At 39.6% G+C, this 18,189-nt stretch overlaps 1 protein-coding gene across 1 annotated transcript in view; it reads right to left on the bottom strand.

Annotated features, from left to right (window-relative positions):
• pcsk5b (proprotein convertase subtilisin/kexin type 5b) overlaps positions 1-18,189 on the bottom strand; it is a 56,389-nt gene that overhangs the window by 18,344 nt on the left and 19,856 nt on the right. Inside the window, 6 exon segments of the mRNA XM_034691516.1 lie at positions 1,180-1,283; positions 6,283-6,383; positions 7,681-7,893; positions 12,374-12,522; positions 12,525-12,545; positions 13,090-13,178. Of these exon segments, the coding sequence (XP_034547407.1) occupies positions 1,180-1,283; positions 6,283-6,383; positions 7,681-7,893; positions 12,374-12,522; positions 12,525-12,545; positions 13,090-13,178 (677 nt within the window).

Below are 18,189 nucleotides of genomic sequence, written 5' to 3'. Positions count from 1 at the left end.
AAGAATTGCGTGGTTTCTGAGGTTTTTCTCTCCGTATCACAACCATGCAACCACTAATCATGTTAAAGAGATGTCAAACAGAAAACATTGGAGAGGATCTGCACAAGTATGTAGGTGTCCTTAAAGGCACTTACTATTGTTCTGTTTTTAAATTCATGTTAGAAGTTATGTAGATTGTTGAATATCCATAATGTGCCCCAAAAAGAGGAAAAGTCACCCTGTTCTTTTCACAGATATTGTGACAGTGTTATTTAAACACAAAGGACAGATGAGGTAGCTGCCGAACGTTGAAAAAGAAGGTTTGGAATGCGCCCAACACACGGGTACAGCAGCTCAAATATGAATTCCTTCCACACTTCTCCCCCTCGTACCCCTCTCCTGCTCTGTTTCTCTTTAGTTCCTCTTTGAAAAAAAACAGCCACTTGGAAAATCTCCAGACACACTGGGCCTGCAGCCTGGCTGACCCCTCGTTCTCACTCTCAGTTTCTCTCCTTCGAACGCACACACACATATACACACATATACACACATACACATAGGTATGTAGACACACTTACATACGCACTCACAAGGTTACAGAACAGAAACAACCGCATGGACTCTGACAGATGGCAACTGGCAGCATGCTCCTTGAGCAAGATTACATTTTTTGTCCTTCACATCTCGTCTGATTAAAGAAAACTTATCCAGGAGTCAAATAATGCAAATATATTTATCTGACTACTGTCTGTTTTTCTTGCAAACACGCCATATTCAGCCATGAATCATAAATGTAACTGTTGCTTGATTGATAAGTTGTGACGTCTGCTGAAAAGTGAATCAGTCATCAGCATAACACACAACATGGTCCTAGATTCAAACTTATTTGTCTTGTTCGAGCCGAGGTAATTCAGATTTTCTTTTATCATCCCCATTTAGAAATCAAAAAGATGAAGCTCAAATCTTTTCGGGAAGCTTTACTGAAAATCTTCATGAATCCTTTTTTGTGTCCTGACTTTAGTGGTACAAGTTTCAAAGTCCAGATTTAATCAGGAATCAAAGCCCTAAAGACATACCAAATAAAATTAACTTCATAACCCATTGCATGGTATCAGGCAAGCAAGCTCTGCAGTATTTTTGAGCGTAATTGGTAATAGGATGTGAATGTGTTTATGTGTGCGTGAGTGTGTGTGTATGTACCATTGTAGCCAGCTGCATTAGTTTTCCAGTCAGGGGCACTGAGATGTCCAGCTCTGGAGGTCTTAACAATGATGTGCTGCACGTCTCTCCATGTTAGTGCAGTACTGGAAAAATAAAACACACACACAAACACAGGAATTTATTTAGCCCCATGTAAGAAAACACTTTCCCTTTTAAGGTAATGTAAGGAAAAGGAACTGTGGGGGGCAGGTTGACATAATGTAAAAAATGTATGATTCTTAAAATAGAGGGAGAAATGTGAAGGAGAGTAAAGAAAAACGGTCATATACAGTAGGTGGAAAAATACTGAGGGAGAAAATTACAGAGAGGCAAACATTGAGAGCATAGATGCCCGTTCATCCATCCCTCGTCTCTCAGATCTCACGTGAGATCCATTACAAGATGGCAGCCATGTGTCTCAACTTCTTTGATGTCCATACACTACATTAAAGGGGAAAACCGGGAAAAAAGTGGGTCACTGAGTTTCCTGGGATTCCCTACCATCTCATATGCCAGCCAGATGCTTCACTCCCTCCCCTCCTGTCGCTCCCTCGCCTTCTGAAACCTCCAGAAGCTGCACTATTTAGATTCAGTTGACCTAAAACTTAGATTTTGCAGCCCCAAAGACTAGACAGATTTTAAATTTTAAGGAGAAACACAAATGTCATGTGAGATTGGGCAAATTGAGTCTGAACTGAACACAATGTGCCTTTGCCTTTTGAGCTGCTTGCATAAGAGCAAGTTCTTTCCCAACTGCTTGTGATCTCTTTCAACAGAACATCCAAGAAAACTTTGAAATCTATAACATCTGGGAGAAGTCTCAGCATCACATAGAACGGCCCTGACTTCGAAAGATTACATATGCACTTCATTATGTATATGTTCTACTATTTAATCTGTATCTGAAGAGAGGTACTGAGCAAGGAATAGGGCTCACATTTATTGTATTACTCCATGCATATATCACTTCATATGTTTTGTGGCATTGATTTAAAGCACACTGCATTGTCGTTTTAACTATTTTTATTTAACTTATTTCATGTCTTTAAAAGTACTTATTTACCTTTGTTCGTACAGATAGTATTTATATTTGTATTTAAAATTTTTGGATTTGTTTTTAGGTTTATATATTTATTGCCCTTACTGTCTTGTTGTGTCCTTACTGTCTTGTTGTGACAATACTGTCTTGTTGTGACCATACTGTCTTGTTGTGTCCTTACTGTCTTGTTGTGTCCTCACTGTCTTGTTGTGTCCTCACTGTCTTGTTGTGTCCTTACTGTCTTGTTGTGTCCTCACTGTCTTGTTGTGTCCATACTGTCTTGTTGTGTCCTCACTGTCTTGTTGTGTCCATACTGTCTTATTGTGTTCTTACTGTCTTGTTGTTAAGGACCAGTGTTCCATTCACCACATCAAATTCCTTGTGTGTGCACGCTCACATGGCAATAAAGCTTTCTTGAATCTTGAGTTGTCTTGTAATGGCATATGTTTGACAAAAAATCATATTTGATCAGTAGCTTTAGTGTGTACACTGATTATCACTTTCTCAAACTAGCTTTTGGAAGTTTGATGTGGTCTCTTGTGTATATTCATTGACCAGGTTGCGCTATACGATCACTGGCTGTTAGCAGCAGCTTGGGCTCAGACCCTGAAAGACTTTTGATTCTGTAGAGCAGGGCAAGATCTCTCTGGTTTATGAAACCAGTCTTTAAAGCACAACCTAATTCATAGTAATTAACTGTGTATTTTCAGTTACAGTCAGAGCACAATATTTAAGCTTCCCATCAGTCTCTGACAAAAAAGGGAAATTGCTTGGTCTACCTTTGTAATGATGGAATCTGGATTACATTGAAGACAAACAGCATTTAACAATTTTCAAACTTTTTTTTAACCTAAAAGCCTACAATGAACCAAAGATGTAACATCACTGGATGGACAGCGCCTAAGACTTCAGCAGAAGGTTCAAATTTACATCACTGAGGCCACGCTTTTCACATTTCATTGAAGAACAAAGGCTAAACATCTGAAAACAAAACATCAGCTAAAACGTAATTAAAGGATGGTAGCACAGATAAGCGCTATGAAAAGTCAGAATAATTAATGCTCAGATCAATATTAATAGGCTTAGCTGCCACTGTGTAATTACGGTGGCATAAATGTTTTATGGTCATTAATTAAAAGTGACTTTGGCATCGTTATCTAGGCCACAACAGGCTTCCCATAAACAACCCAATACTAATTAATGGAGTAGCTGGCATACTGGGAGAAACCAGCAGCAGATCAGTAGGTTCAATATAGGTTTTTTGGTGCTCCTCTAAAGTGTAATTATGGAGAAAAACACACATGAGTAATGTTCAGGGAGAGAGCGAGCGGGAAGTGAAAGAGTCAACATCTATCAGACAATCTCACCTTGTTTAGACCAGTGATTACCACGCTACACCCTCGACTATAATCATCAGATTTTACTCTAAAGTCTGCCTTTCAAGTCGGAATTTTGAAACAGATGCATGGAGAAGAACTACTTTTCTTTCCTGCCCATCTGTCCCTGATTTGGTGTCTTAAAACCTCCCAGTAGATGATGTTCTTATGGTTATCCTTTCTCATTTCTTGTTTATCCCTCCTAATGTCCTGCCTGAAGTCTCCTGTCTCCATGCTCACTCACTTTTCCATTTCTTTACTTCCAAGGACAAAAAGAAAGACTGGGAAAGAAATGAAACTTCTTGAAGTTCTTAAACGCTCCTGCTTGCTGTGCTAGACTCAAGCCCATAAAGAGATAAATCATGTGCAGACTTAAACATCTTAAAGTTGGCAAAATCTACAGAGAAGGGAGCAAGTGACCATTTTCCAAAGCAATCCAGTCCACTTTTAGACCAAGGGGAAAAACCTTACAGTGGAGGGTTTTGTGAAGTCTAGTGGGGTGGCGTCTGACATGTTTATCACAGAGGGTTTGCTCACTTTCATCCATCAGATAAGATCAGATATGATCTCAATGGCACAGAGTTTGTCTAAACTGCTTTCCTCTCTCTTTCATCCTCTCCCTCTGCCTATGAGTGCATGCATGCAAGTTTATCCATGTGAGAAACCGAGTGAATGAATGGAAGGAAAGAAAGAAAGAGCGATTGCCTAGAAAGGGGAGGGGGGGGACCATCGTGACAGCGGAGGAAAAACAGCACGCACAGCAGAGAGGAGGTGAGAGCAAGCAGAGGAGAAGAAAGCAAACAGACAAGAAGCAGTGTGTGATAATCTTGTTGAGGAAACAGGCTTATGTGCCTGGCACTGCCAGGAAACGGAGAATATTTTCTACTGGGAGGATTTGGATTGGATTATCCAGGTTAAATGAAGTGACCTCAGCTAACTGAGCGGCTCAACATGTGATGATGGGGTAAAGCCCAATTCAGAGTCTCTGCACCTGCACTGCACGCTTTTTAATTCATGAATTTATCACAAATAAGCATCAACAGGTTTTAAAGAGAGAGGCTGGGCGGGAATCCAACGTGCCTCAGACATGAAGGAATCAGAGCGTTTAGAAGGAGTAAAGCCAAGAAAGGACGGTGAAACCAATTTAAAGCAAAGATCTGTGCCGAACTTTTCTTATTTCTGAAAGTGCCAACTTAGAAATTGGTAACACAGTCCCTTCTAGCAGAAATGTTCAGCATGAAAGCCCAACAGTGTCTGTAGGTAGCTCTTCATGTTGCAGACAGCATGAAAGTCTGCCTCAAGATCTAAATGGTCTATGTCCATCAATTTCTTTCAACAACAATGACATTAACATACTTGTAACCTTGTCAAATACTTTTAGCACAATCTCCTGCTAGAAAGCACAATTTCTACAAGAAAGCTTACATTTAGAAGTGAAAAGGTTTGTTTTAAAGCATGCAGTGAAGTCTGTTCTGCATCTGGTCAAAATGCTATGAAAACTTTCCTTTTTAAAAGGGCTGAAAGGAAGTACTTGGTGCCACAGGAAAAAATATTTTCCTCAGCACATGCTGAAACATAAATATGTGCCATTATTTGAACGGCCATAAACTAGCAGCAGGAAGAAGAGTGCAGAGTTCACAAGTTTGCAGTAAAAAGGGCAAAGGAGCCTGTCACAGGATTCTCACAAGTCTGTTATTCATCAAAAAAAATGTCACTAGCACATTTGTACTAACATCTAAAATAACAGCTGATAACACTTTTTATCAAAAATGTCATTACGACATAAGCATCATCATTGTTATCAGTAATAACAATAATATTTGTATGAGTTAACATATCTGTGGAGGAACTAGAAGTAGACTAGACCTTCTAAGACAAGGTGCCAGCTGGTAGAGCAGGTGCCGTACATAAAGAGGCAATAGTCCTCTACACAGCAGCCTGGGTTTGACTCAGACCCCTGGCCCTTTCTGTCACCCTTTAGCTGTCCTTTCAAGGAAAGACAGGGTGTCCCTGCAGCTTATACTGAGTTGACATAGAATTTTAGCAATATATATTTTTCTACTGGTGCAATATATTTTTCTGGTGCAAGATTTAAAATGTAACTGTGCAATGTACACAACCTACTGTGCAATATACATTATTCACTGTGCAGTATACACTATCTACCACACAATGTACAATATTTACTGTGCAATATGGCCTACCTACAGTGCATTCTATTTTATTCTTCTCTTAATGATAAAACCTCTCCACAAGGCAGCAAGATAATTACATGTAAGGGATAAACCATGAACTCCCAAGATGTAAGTGCAAAATGTGATATACTGAGATGAATTGGGATAACTATCTTATTCTTGAGCAGTACATTTACACTTCTAGTAGAACAAGGCTAATCTGTAAACATCTAATGTCCCTAAGGAACATCCACGTACAGTCTTAAGTGTAAACAGACTCCTCTTAAACCCTGTATGTCTGCACTTACTCTGCAGGGATTAGCTGACTTAAACAAGAATAGTTTCTTCAGTTAGTTAAATACATCTCCATCTCTGACTGGACAATGATTTATATGTGAGAAAATGCTTCACCTGTTCCCCTGATAGATCAGAGATGCCAGGAGAAAAGAGGGCATTAGAAGGTAAGCAAGGGGCAGAGGCATGACGTGAAGGGATGAGGTTAAGTGGATCTTACTTTGCCTCCAGGGCGAGAGCAATAATGGCAGCAGCCATGGGAGCCGAGGCAGATGTCCCTGTGTGACTGTCTGTACACCGATGTCTCAGGTCTGTTGTGATCTGTAAACACAGAAGAGGAGAGAGGGAGTGTAAACAGAGTCAGAGTGGGAGAAAAGTGAGAGGAAGAGGAATTGGAGGATTGAGAAACAGGTACAAGAAGGAGAGAAGTGAAGAGTCAATATCAAAGACAAAGAGGATAAATAAAAAAATAAAGGAAGAAGAAAGCGGAAGATAAGAAGGAAAAAAAAAAAGTGACAGGAGTGCTTGCCGGGAAAACAGACAAACAGAGAGGGATTGAAGTCATGAGGATCAGGAGGATTAGCCACACCTGAAAATCCTGAAACTCACATCAACACATCAAACACAGAACCTCACACCCAAAAACACAAACTGCCACTGTCTCCAAGAATTCATGGTATGTATTCATTACTCAAGGAGAAACGAAAGATAGAGACTAACAGGGAATTACTGGTAGTAAAATGAGTTGTCAAAGCACTGTACGTTTGCTTTGATTGTATGGACTTTAGACAGCCAACAAGTCAGCTTGACAGTGAGTCAGCCAAGAAAAGCTTGGCAACCTCCAGTCTGAACCCTAATCAAAGGACCTCTCCTGGACCAAAACGTTACACACACACACACTGAATCTGAAATGGTTTAGTAAGAAATGAAAGTCGTCAATTAATGTTTGAGTAGACAGGACAGCAAACGTGTGCTCAAGTAGATTAGGCTGACATTCAAAAATACAAGGTTCTACAGGCCACAATCAAGCTGAAGGGAAACTATAGAGACTTTGTGTGCATGTGCATCTGCGTGTGTGTGTGTGTGTGTGTGTGTGTGTGTGTGTGTGTGTGTGTGTGTGTGTGTGTGTGTGTGTGTGTGTGTGTGTTTGAGTGTGTGTGTTTGAGTGTGTGCCTGTCAGTAGCATCAGTACTAGGAATGTAGCAAGACACTGCCAGACAAGCTCGCTCACAAGGGACAACAGTCAGCGTCGATCTGAGACAATCATGGGAGTGATTTGGGTCTATTAGGGTCAGATGAGGCCACAACACTACACCCACACCCAAAAAAGCATAGCTATGATAATGCAAAACAGCTTTATGTGAATATCCTTTGTAAAAATATTAAACTTTTAAAGTTCTAAGTCAAAATATGCTCAGTATCCAGGGTAAATGTTTTCTGGGAAGAGAAATGTAACTTAGCAAGTCATTTTAGTTCTTATGAAAAATCTAAAGATGGGAACAGAAGTCTTGACACAAAGTGCAAAACATCAACACACGAGAAAATAAGAATCTTTCAGGCCCTGTAGTCAATTAAAGTAAGAGTACATGTGCTCATTTAAGGAGTTTGCAGGCCTTACAATCTTTCTGTCGTAGTTCTCCCCGCTGCTGTAGGTGGTGGTCAGTGTAGACGAGCACTCCTCCAGGTACCACGGCTTGCGTCCGCTCTCCGCTGTGCTAGAAATGGAGATGGTGTAGATGGAGTTGGTGTAGCCGTCACAAGAGCAGTGGTCTCTGCTGCGCCCGCCATTGCCTGAAGCCCACACGAAAATGGAGCCGCGGCCCTTCCTCCCCTGACAGGAAAATATGCAGAGAGGAAACATAAGAGGCTGCAGGTTTATTTGATAACCCAAAGCTAATTTCTGCTCAGTGGGCTGGGTTTTGGCTTAATTTGTACATGTTTTTTTAATGTCTTTTAGGGTTTCTTTCATTGCCTCTGTGTGCAGAAGTGACTGTCTAAACAAGAAAAGATCAGAAACAGTAAGAAGACAGCAGCGGTCCTGTCAGTTTCTGGCAACAGATCTGAGAACATTTATCCAAGTTTAGTACTCATTATGCACTTTACACTCCATTAAAATATGTTTTTCTTTTCACAATCTGGCATCACTGAATGTCATGCTGTGTTAGTGAGTTTATTTCCAAACAGGACTGAGATGATTTCTGTCTCTAATCACATCAGAGGAGAAAATTTGAATTACTGAGTGAAATTAAACTAAATCTTTTACTAGAACCATATTGTCATTTTAATATTCAATTTGATTTAAATTAGTAATAAGTAGGGGTGACCCCAAATAGTCGAATATTCGACGATTCGTTCTAACGAGCCTTAGTCGACTGCCAATCTCATAGTCGAATATTTGCATATGAAATGTGGATCATTCCATTCAAACCATGGGGGTGCTCAATGTCTAATTTTACATTATATTCCTGTTTCCCGTAAAAATAGTGTCTCATATATCCTATTTTGATATAAATATAGACTTATTGAATGTAATTCTGAGAACAGCTCTTGAAGTGTTAACCCTCTTAAAGTGGTAATTAAATCTCCCCTGGTCATTAAAGGTGGACCATTTAGTGGGGAGCAGACGTACCTCAGCTGGCCTTTAAATCTTTCTACGTTCATGGTAGCTCAAAATGTCAGGAAAAAAAACTTCAGTTGATCCTAAAAAATAGTAATGAAGATGAGGAGCAGCTTCATGAAGAGGGCTGTGAGATCAAGGATTACCGGACCACACAAAAACTGTACGGGGCCAAACGAATGAGCAGGAATACCCAAAGCTGTCCGAAGCCTCAAAAACAATCCACAGCATCCCATTCACCTCCACATCATCAGAGAGGATATTCTCAAAGACAGGATTTACAGTCAACAAAGTAAGGAGCGCACTTCTGCCCGTACACACGATGGTTTTCCTTACGTTCAATTTGAAAAGAGTCAAGCGGCCAAAGACGTGATGAAAGACTGTTTTAAAAGGTACTGTTAAGAAATTTAAAAACCCTCTAGCTGGTTCAGGTTTGATTTTGAACATTATAAACATGTTCAGCCATAAGTTGGACAAATTACCCTCTGCAGCGCTGCTCTCCACTGTGCGAACACTGTTTAAATATCTCCTGATTCCTTACTCTATAGTGGCGCGTTGTTCCATGTTTAACGGATGGTGGCCTTATTTGACTTTTCTCTCCTTCATCACCTCGTTTTTGCAATATAGATTTAAAAAATCTAAGTTTTATACTTATAATATTCTGTTGTCCCTTTTACTTTAAGCTACGAGTCTCTTAATTGTGAAGGGTTATGCGTAATATTGTCATGCGGTCACCATCATGCAGACTTTGGGTCAATAAGGAAAAACAACAATCATTCGACTATTCGTCGACTATGGGCAAAATCTGATGAATCAGATTTGACTAAGCAAATCCTTAGTCGGGCTCACCCCTAGTAATAAGTGAAATCCAGGTCCCTAACCAAACACGGTTTGTTTTGTGAATAATACATAACATTGCATCAACTATGATGCAAGAATTTTGCCTTTTTACATTTGTTTCCAGAGGGAAGAATTCTTGCATATTAAACAGGAATATGGGTTTGAAAGGTATAAAAATAAACAATCTGTTAAATATTAGATGTATGTTTTATTTCTGTTTTTGATGGGAACAGCATCCATGGTCTGCCATTGTTGCTGTCAAGCTGTTTTTATAAATTTAACATTTCATTTTGGAGCATCATTGCACTTGAGCCAGTGTCTGATCATGTTTCACTTTTCTGTGATCAGTTCTCTTTCTATCGGTCAAACTGTTCCTCTTATTCTTTTAAGCTCTGTAAATCATTTTGCAAAGGTAATCAAAGCAATTATATGAATAGTGTGAATACAAAAAGCCTCTACCTGAACTGATGTAAGAAAAAACAGAGCATTAAAGGCACAAATTGTGTTGAAAGTGCAAAGCTTTTGTTTTGGAGATACAAAGCATACACAAGGTAGAGTACTTAATCTTTTTATTTGTTTTATGATTTTATGCTCAGGTTTTGTACTCTATCAGTTATGGCTGAATGCTGCACACATACAGTTGTTTGTTTTAACTGAGGCTCTTTACATGTGCAGCCAAGCAGCAGTTTAATATTCAACTGTTGATTTCCAGTACAGGAGAAAACTCAGCCCAGATGTATTTGCTAATTGAGATGCCAAAGTCAGATCAGAGTGAGCTTCACATCCACTCAGTGCATGAAAAGAAGCAGATTCAACTACTAGTGGTGTATTTAGTCTCACATATTTTAAACAGAAACATTAAAACAATCAATGAATTATTACATCTCCAGCATAAGCCAAGTTAATAATGATCTAAACTCAGATGTGGTGGAAACACACTGGTGACGTTACAGTGTGGAAGATGACCAGCCGAGTTATAAAGGCAAAGTTCAGCCAGGAGTCAGCAAAAACTGACTGAAACTGTGATTCAGGCCATCAAGAAACACATTCACATTACTTAAGAGCAGGCACACATACACACACACGCGCACACGCACACACACACACACACACACACACACACACACAAAGAATAAAAGGTGGAATGAATCTCTTCATAAGGGGGCTTCTGTCAGGCAGAGATAAGTGAGTATAGCCCCTCTGAGGGAGAGCGGGATCAGACAAGAGCAAACACTGACTGATGAGAGTGATGAAGAGTGCTTTGAAGAGCAGTAAGTATAAGAGGGGAGAAGAAAGAATGATATGTAGAGGGAACAGCGAGTAGAGAGGATGTGGGGAGGGTTCTGAATCACAATTTAAAATTGATGGACCAAAAAAATGAGCAATCACTGGAAAATAAAACGAGAATACAAAAATAAAAGGATATTTTTTTGTGTTTGAATTGCAAATTTTTTTGTTAATAGTAAAAAAAAAAGCCTCGAACTATTTCACTCTCAAAAATTCCGAAAACAAGCAGATTAAAAGTTTTGTTTTGAATTCAAGTGTGAGAATTTGCTACTGACCTCTTATATATCACTCCCTCTTGAATATGTTCTGTTTTGAACGACTAGTGTGCCAAAGAAAACATTAGCAGCTGTCATATTAGGCTCTGAAAATGTGTGATGGGAGTTTGACACTATTTTCTGTATAAAAAATTATCAGATGATAAATTATATAATGCAAAGTATATACAAATATGCAGCTTAGTCAATGGTGAAGATGAACCTTGGTCATCTTTCTTAATGCCCTATAAACAGGAAGGGATGAGGGGGTTAAGAGCAGAGTCTATCTACATAACTTTAAGTCAAGAAAAGATGAATGGCCTCACTGTCATGACTGATCAACATTGACTGGGTTAGCCTGCAAAAATGTTGTGCACATCAGATCTGTCTATTCATTTAAAGATTAAATACAAAGCGAAAAAAGCAAAATAAATATTTTGATTGAAAAGGTAACTCCTGTCTGATTCTTTCAACAAACAATAACACAACAAGACACAATGACCCCCTGCACAGCTGTCAGCGTTATCTCCAACACCTCAGCTCTCTGTGATAAACTGTCCCTTCAGAGTGTCACACAGGCCCATGTTACACTTACAAGCATGCCATCTCAGCTCAGCTTCACTAACACACACGTACACATCAGAGAGGGTGCTACATCACAACACACCACACACATGGCCTGCCCGTACCAGTAAGACAGATCTCTCCCTCACCTCTCATCTTAACAAGGCAGCCTGTCAGGAGCCACAGTGGCTCTCTTCTCTTCACACTCCCTACCTGTTTGTCCCTTTTTTTTATCTTCCTTACTTCTTTCAAGAGTTTTTACTTTCAGTCTCACCCCCTCAAAGGGTACATCTGCCTGAACGAATGGCAGAGAGCCAGCTGAAAGAAACTTATGTAAGTAGTGTGTGTGTGTGAGTGGGTGGGTGGGTGTGTGAGATGTGACCAGTAAATGACTTCAACCCTCTTAACCTCTGCTATAGCTTTTCCACTCAGCTCAGCCAACAACACCACTCCAGCTTGTCCTTATGTAAAATAATCTATGAATATGTAAGAGAATATGCTAATAGACCAGCACTCCTCTCCAATGTCGGGAGGAGTTTCACAGGTAGAGATAGCAGGTAGGACTTTGGGTTATGAGTACATGCTTAAAAAGCACACACACACACACACATATCTGCTGGGTGTTTGTGTTTGTGTGTGTTTATGCCTTTTCTCCCTGAATGAATACCAGCGTTAGAGTCTTGGCAGAGCTGTGCTTATTTGAAAATGTTTCTGTATGTAAATGTGAATGCATGTTTATGTGTGCCCACCATGCGGATGCCATTTTCAAAGGCCTGCCTGGCTAGAGACGCTGGTCCATCCACGGTCTTCCCATCATCATCGGGTCCCCAGCTGGCGCTGTAGATGTCAATGTGCTGTGGCTGCAGGCTCAGGGACTTGGCTTCCACCATATCCGTACATCTCCATCCAGCATTCGCACACCTGACACACACACAAAGAAATAAGACAAGTTAGAAAAACCAAAACTCAAACTATATCCTGTGTACAAATCAATATAGTATGTTTGCTAAGCTAAAATATTGTCCTATCACAATAACTAAAGATAATTAACACAGTATGGAAATAATCAAGTCATGTATAAGACAACAGGTTCACTAATTAGCAAGTATTTTCATATCAGTATTTATATACACCTACTAATGAAAAAACTCTGGAATACTAAGGGCAGAATTCAACAAGATACCTGATATAATGTATTGGCTGCGAAGCTAGTGTGCAGACAGATAACAACAGACCAAATTAAATCTATAACTATTTCAAGCAGCACCTTCAGAGGTATAATTTCAATTTGATGTTTTTTCAAGGTTTTTCCAAACATTTACATTTTTATAGATTTTTTTTCATTATTGAAATGAAAGACGAAATTAAGTGAATATCCATCTTGACACATTACATTCTGAAAAAGTTTGTGGAGCAAAGTTAAATCAACTCTGTTTGCAAATAGTACATTTTAATGATCACCCACCTCCTATTCTGGCATTGTACGCAATTCCCACAATGCAATGGGAATTGTTTGCAGCTGCAGCCACTTCGCCCGCACACCGTGTCCCGTGTCTGAGGAGAGAGCGAGGATGAACATTGTATTACACAAATCAGGAACACACACACACATGTATACACAAGTAGGAGAGCATGCACAACCACCAGATAAACATGCAGCTTTTGAAGTGAAGAGCAAGCACACACAGGTAAACACACGTATACACAGATAAATCTGATCATACCTTAGGCAACCCCACACCAAACGCTCTGAGTGTAGTAAGCAGTACTAATGTACAAAGTAGTGATAAGGAGAAAAAATTTGAGTTGTCACACCACTCGGAAAACACACACCCACACACACTCACACATACACACACCAGGGTAACATTCCAGCAGTAACTGTAGCGGTGACAATCAGCCTGGGTCAGCAACCAGCGTAAACAAACATGAGTATGTTTGCGTCCGCTGCCTGCTCAAAAACAGCACACACACACACACACACACACACACACGCACACACGCACACACACACATACACACACACACACACACACACCTCCTGCAGAGAACATCTGCATCACAACACCCCCCGGAAACAGCTCTGGCTGCTGTCATGGAAACCCAGCATCTAGCAATCGGAACCCCCGGGAACACATGGGAAGTTTTTTCAGCCCAGGGAAGCACTCAGACTAAGGAGAATCCATTTTTAGAGGAAACTCATGATTTCAAGTTTACATTTATTGAACAACATGATCAAAGATTTAGACCTTGCAGGTGAATGCCTCCGTCAATCATCAAACACTAACTAGCGACTGCGCCTCTTTCTCTTTATTTTCATACAAATAAACAACAACTTTTCAAACATAACGGCCTCTCAACCCAGCACATTTGAAGGTTGGCATCAGAGATAAGTGTGCATCATCAAATGGGAGACACGGTCATAAGCTCCTCTTCAGCTTCTGAGTTGCAGCCGAAAAAAGTGTTTTGACAGCACAGTATGACATCACATTGAATTTGACCTCTGACCTTTGTTATATAAAAACTCATTTTTTGATTTTGCGGAAAAATGTGTAATAAGAGGCCATCAAATTCTTAGTTATGGCGAACAAACATGTTTGGTAGATCACAGTGATCTTTGACCTCCAAATTCTTACTGGTTTATCATAGATAATCTCAGGGCATTCATGGCCTGGTATTTTGGATTACTTGCTGTCTATACATTCACCTGACAGCAAAAATATCTATGTCACATATAGCCTCACAACTTGAAATGCACCATTTGTTTAGGTGAGGATGGGTTGATGGCTGGGTAGCGCATGCAGAAGGTGGAGAAGAGGACTTCTGTGGTGGACTGTTCAGTTAATATCACTACAACATCTGCAAGGACCTTTCCACAACACCAAACGCAACTGAGGTAAATAATAACAACAACTAAGGTAGGCAGTAACGTAGCAAATTGCTCCAAGTGAACTTCGTCATCAACCCACCCCCTCACTTGGGTGATCATTCCTGATTGTTACCTGCTGCATTCACACACTGGCTCACCCAAACTTCACATCAACATTCTATATGGGGCAGTCAGGAAAATAAAGTCAGGGGGAACAGATTCAAGAGTTTGCATTCACATTTGCAGCACACCCGGACAATGTCAGGAAATTTTGACAAATGCAGAGAATGTGTAACTGGGACTCATGAGGCGCTCCTGCAACAAATCTAATCAAACTACCAGAAGTTGATGCTGAGATGTTGTGTACAGAAAGGGGACAGACAGAGACAGCCCCAGGATGACACAGTGCTTTCAGACAAGGCTTTCTGGCAAAGTGTATGCTCTAATGTCCATATGCATGGGAACCTCATCAGAAAAGTCATCTGACTCATCTCTTTCCCTTGTAAGAAATACAATAACTAAATGTTCATTGACAGGAATTCTCCATCACTCACATTGTCCTCTTCACAAACTATTTTTCCTTGAACTTCTGGGAAAACTGTAATCTGCATTGTTGTGATACACAATATCTGTGTCTGTTTTATAAGTATGAAGCAACCACCAGCAGTAAGTGTCTGCAAAGACTGTCCACCTTTGAAAAATAAGCTAAAAATTCTGGTTTAAACCAACTATCAACCAGTGTTAATTTCGTCAACGAAATTATGACGATAAATGTTCGTCAAGGACTAATTTTTTCATGACGAAAACGAGACTAAGACGTGCTAAAGTGCTTCCCTGATAATAAAAACTCTGACGAAAATATGTTTTGATTTCGTTGACGAGACAATAACGAGACGAAAACATTAGTGGCGGATCGTCGGACATTAATAATCCATGTTTCCCCCGCTGTGCATCTTTAAAGATAAAGTGATGCATTCCTGTGACAGGCTGAGTTATTATTTCAGGGACACAGCTTAGTCTCAAGTTGCAGCAGCTGTGCTTCATGAACCAGCTCTCCCTACCTCCATGCATCTGTCTCATCTTCATTGATGATTTTTACCCCTCGGTGTGCGTTAGTGACAAAGACACAACCGGGGGACGTGTGTTTAATATTTGATGTTGTTGCCGCGATTACCGTAAAAGCTCCGCGCCTCCAGTTTAATTTAATCCAGTTTGGTGAAACATCAGAAACATTTAGTAAGTTTGGATCAACTCCTCGTTGAAGACGCAGAGCATTTCAGAGTGCCGTGAACTGACTGTCTGTCCAGTGCGCCTGTCACTGCAGGTACATTCAAGGACAGTCGTAAATGTGCAATACAGTCCTTTCCTGGCATTTTTCTGAGTTAAGAGAATCTAAATAGTCACAGTGGTCACATCAAGAATGTTTTCTTATGACTTTTTTTTAGCAGGGCCAGGCTGAATTATTTAACTTAAGATATAACAAGCAAAAGTGTTTTAAGGAGTGACATGTTAACGATTTTAACACTTGGTACATCCTTGAAACAATATCTGATCAACTACATGAATATTTAACGAGTTAAGATGTTTTGGCAAAAATCAAAGACCTAAAATCTTTTCAGTTTCCGTCAACTCAAACTAGACTAAGACTAAAAAGGGGCTGAAAAGACTAAAATGGACTAAAACTAACAAGCATATTCATTTTAAGACTATAGGACTAAATCTAGAAAAGTCGCCAAAATTAACACTGCTATCAACCACGCCTACACCCTGCTAGTTTTTTATACTTTGTGTTTGTGTCAAACTTAATTAAAAAACCACCTAAATTTAACTTTATAGACAAGTAGCTCACACACACACACACACACACACACTCAATCTTCTCCTGTTTCCAGTCCAGTGTTTATACTAAGTTGGCTAACCAGCTGCTGGTTAAAGCTTTAAATTTCTAGATACAGCAAGTATGAGAGCGGATCAATTTTCTAAACTACTCTCAGTATGAAAATCAATGGTTACTTGCATTTGAGATATTTGGAATTGAAAGATGTCCGTATTAAGATAACTTTACAAACTTTACATATTGTAGATATTTTGTATTTATGCTCTGAAACCTTTTCTATCCTCTGGAGAGTTTCAATGACCTCACATGTTCACTAAAAAGCAGGGTTAACGATAACTTATTAAAGGGATATAAATCAGTGAGAGGCCTCTTTATCACAGTTAATGAGCCAAACTGCTGGCTCCCTCTTTCAAAATGCTTCAGCAGTCTTCACTCAGTTCATTTCACTCCACTAATCCATTAAAATGTCTATCTGGCTGTCTTTCCACACCTTGTTTTTGTCTGTTTTTTCCCATTTTCTAAACATCTGTGTCAGTGTTTCTGAGATCCTCCATGATTCAACCACAACCAGATAACCTTTATGCAATGGATCGTAATAGAGGTAACAATACTGTTCACAAATAGTAATTAAGAAACAATGGAAACCCTTGCTTTTACTTTTTTGATGAGTTCAAAGAATTCTGTCACTTAAAGTCACATTGAATTAAATGTTTCAGGTTCTTTAACGTGCAAAGTAGTGTTGTAGTACTCTAGACCGGGCTCGAAGCAGCTTATTTCAGGTCGCGGTCTCGGACTGGGCGGACTCCGTATTTTATATCAAGAACGGTCGAGACCACCACTGAGGCACTCTGTGTTCCTGTCATTACTGTGATAAGAGAAAAAACAAAACTAAGGAATCAAAGAACGGCAACAAAGACAAAAGCAAACCTTGTTTGTTGCCATCAATAGTATTCAAAGCAAACTTACATAAAATAAACAGAAGTCTTTATTTTGTTAACTCTCATAATGATTTTTCATTGATATATGGTCTTGGTCTTGCCCTGCCTTGGTCTTGGTCTTGACTCGGTCTCGATCCCCGAATGTCTCTGTCTTGTCTGGTCTCAGTGCACTCTGGTCTCGGTTAATGTGGTCTTGACTACAACACTAATGCAAGGTCAGTGTCATGTATTGGTTCTCTGTGATTCAAGCTTTAATAATTCTGTTTGGTTGATTGCACGCTACCTGTTTGTATAATTCAAGTTTTCAACATTGGCAAAACACAGCAAGACACTTAAAAACATTTATGGCTGCCTAAATCTGTTTATAGACAATTTAAAAAACTATATCACAGAGCGTTAATTAATTATAAAACAAGAATAAAAATACTTTTACAAAACTGTCCAACATTTCTGTGACTACAAAAGTTGATCTCCCTCAAATACAACAGGTTGTGTTTCACCACATTGTCATTTGAAATCACTAGTGGGTGGGACAAGCATATGATGTATTAATAAAATTTAAGAGCTAACGTTAGGAATTTCCTAATAAAGAAAATCGTGCTTTCACATTGAATTGTTTGACATTAAAAGCTGTACATGAGAATGATGCAGGGATGAAGTATTCTCCTTTTCCCATCCTCTTACATACACAGATCAATACACAAACTCACAAAAGATTAAATCCTTAAGCACTACGTCATTCTTGTTGCTAAACAACCATAAGTTTCACAACAAGCTGCGGTTCCATAAAGAACAGTGATATCAAAAGAGGGCAGACCATCTTTCTGTCCACACAGAAAATCATGGACGACTGTGAATTCAGCCTTAAAGGGAAACCAGCTCATTAAGCTTCATCTGTAGGCCTCATGTCTCTTTAAGACA

The sequence above is a fragment of the Notolabrus celidotus genome, chromosome 9, assembly GCF_009762535.1.
Source record: "Notolabrus celidotus isolate fNotCel1 chromosome 9, fNotCel1.pri, whole genome shotgun sequence".
Classification (NCBI taxonomy): domain Eukaryota; kingdom Metazoa; phylum Chordata; class Actinopteri; order Labriformes; family Labridae; genus Notolabrus; species Notolabrus celidotus.
This window is presented reverse-complemented; position numbering and strand designations above follow the sequence as displayed.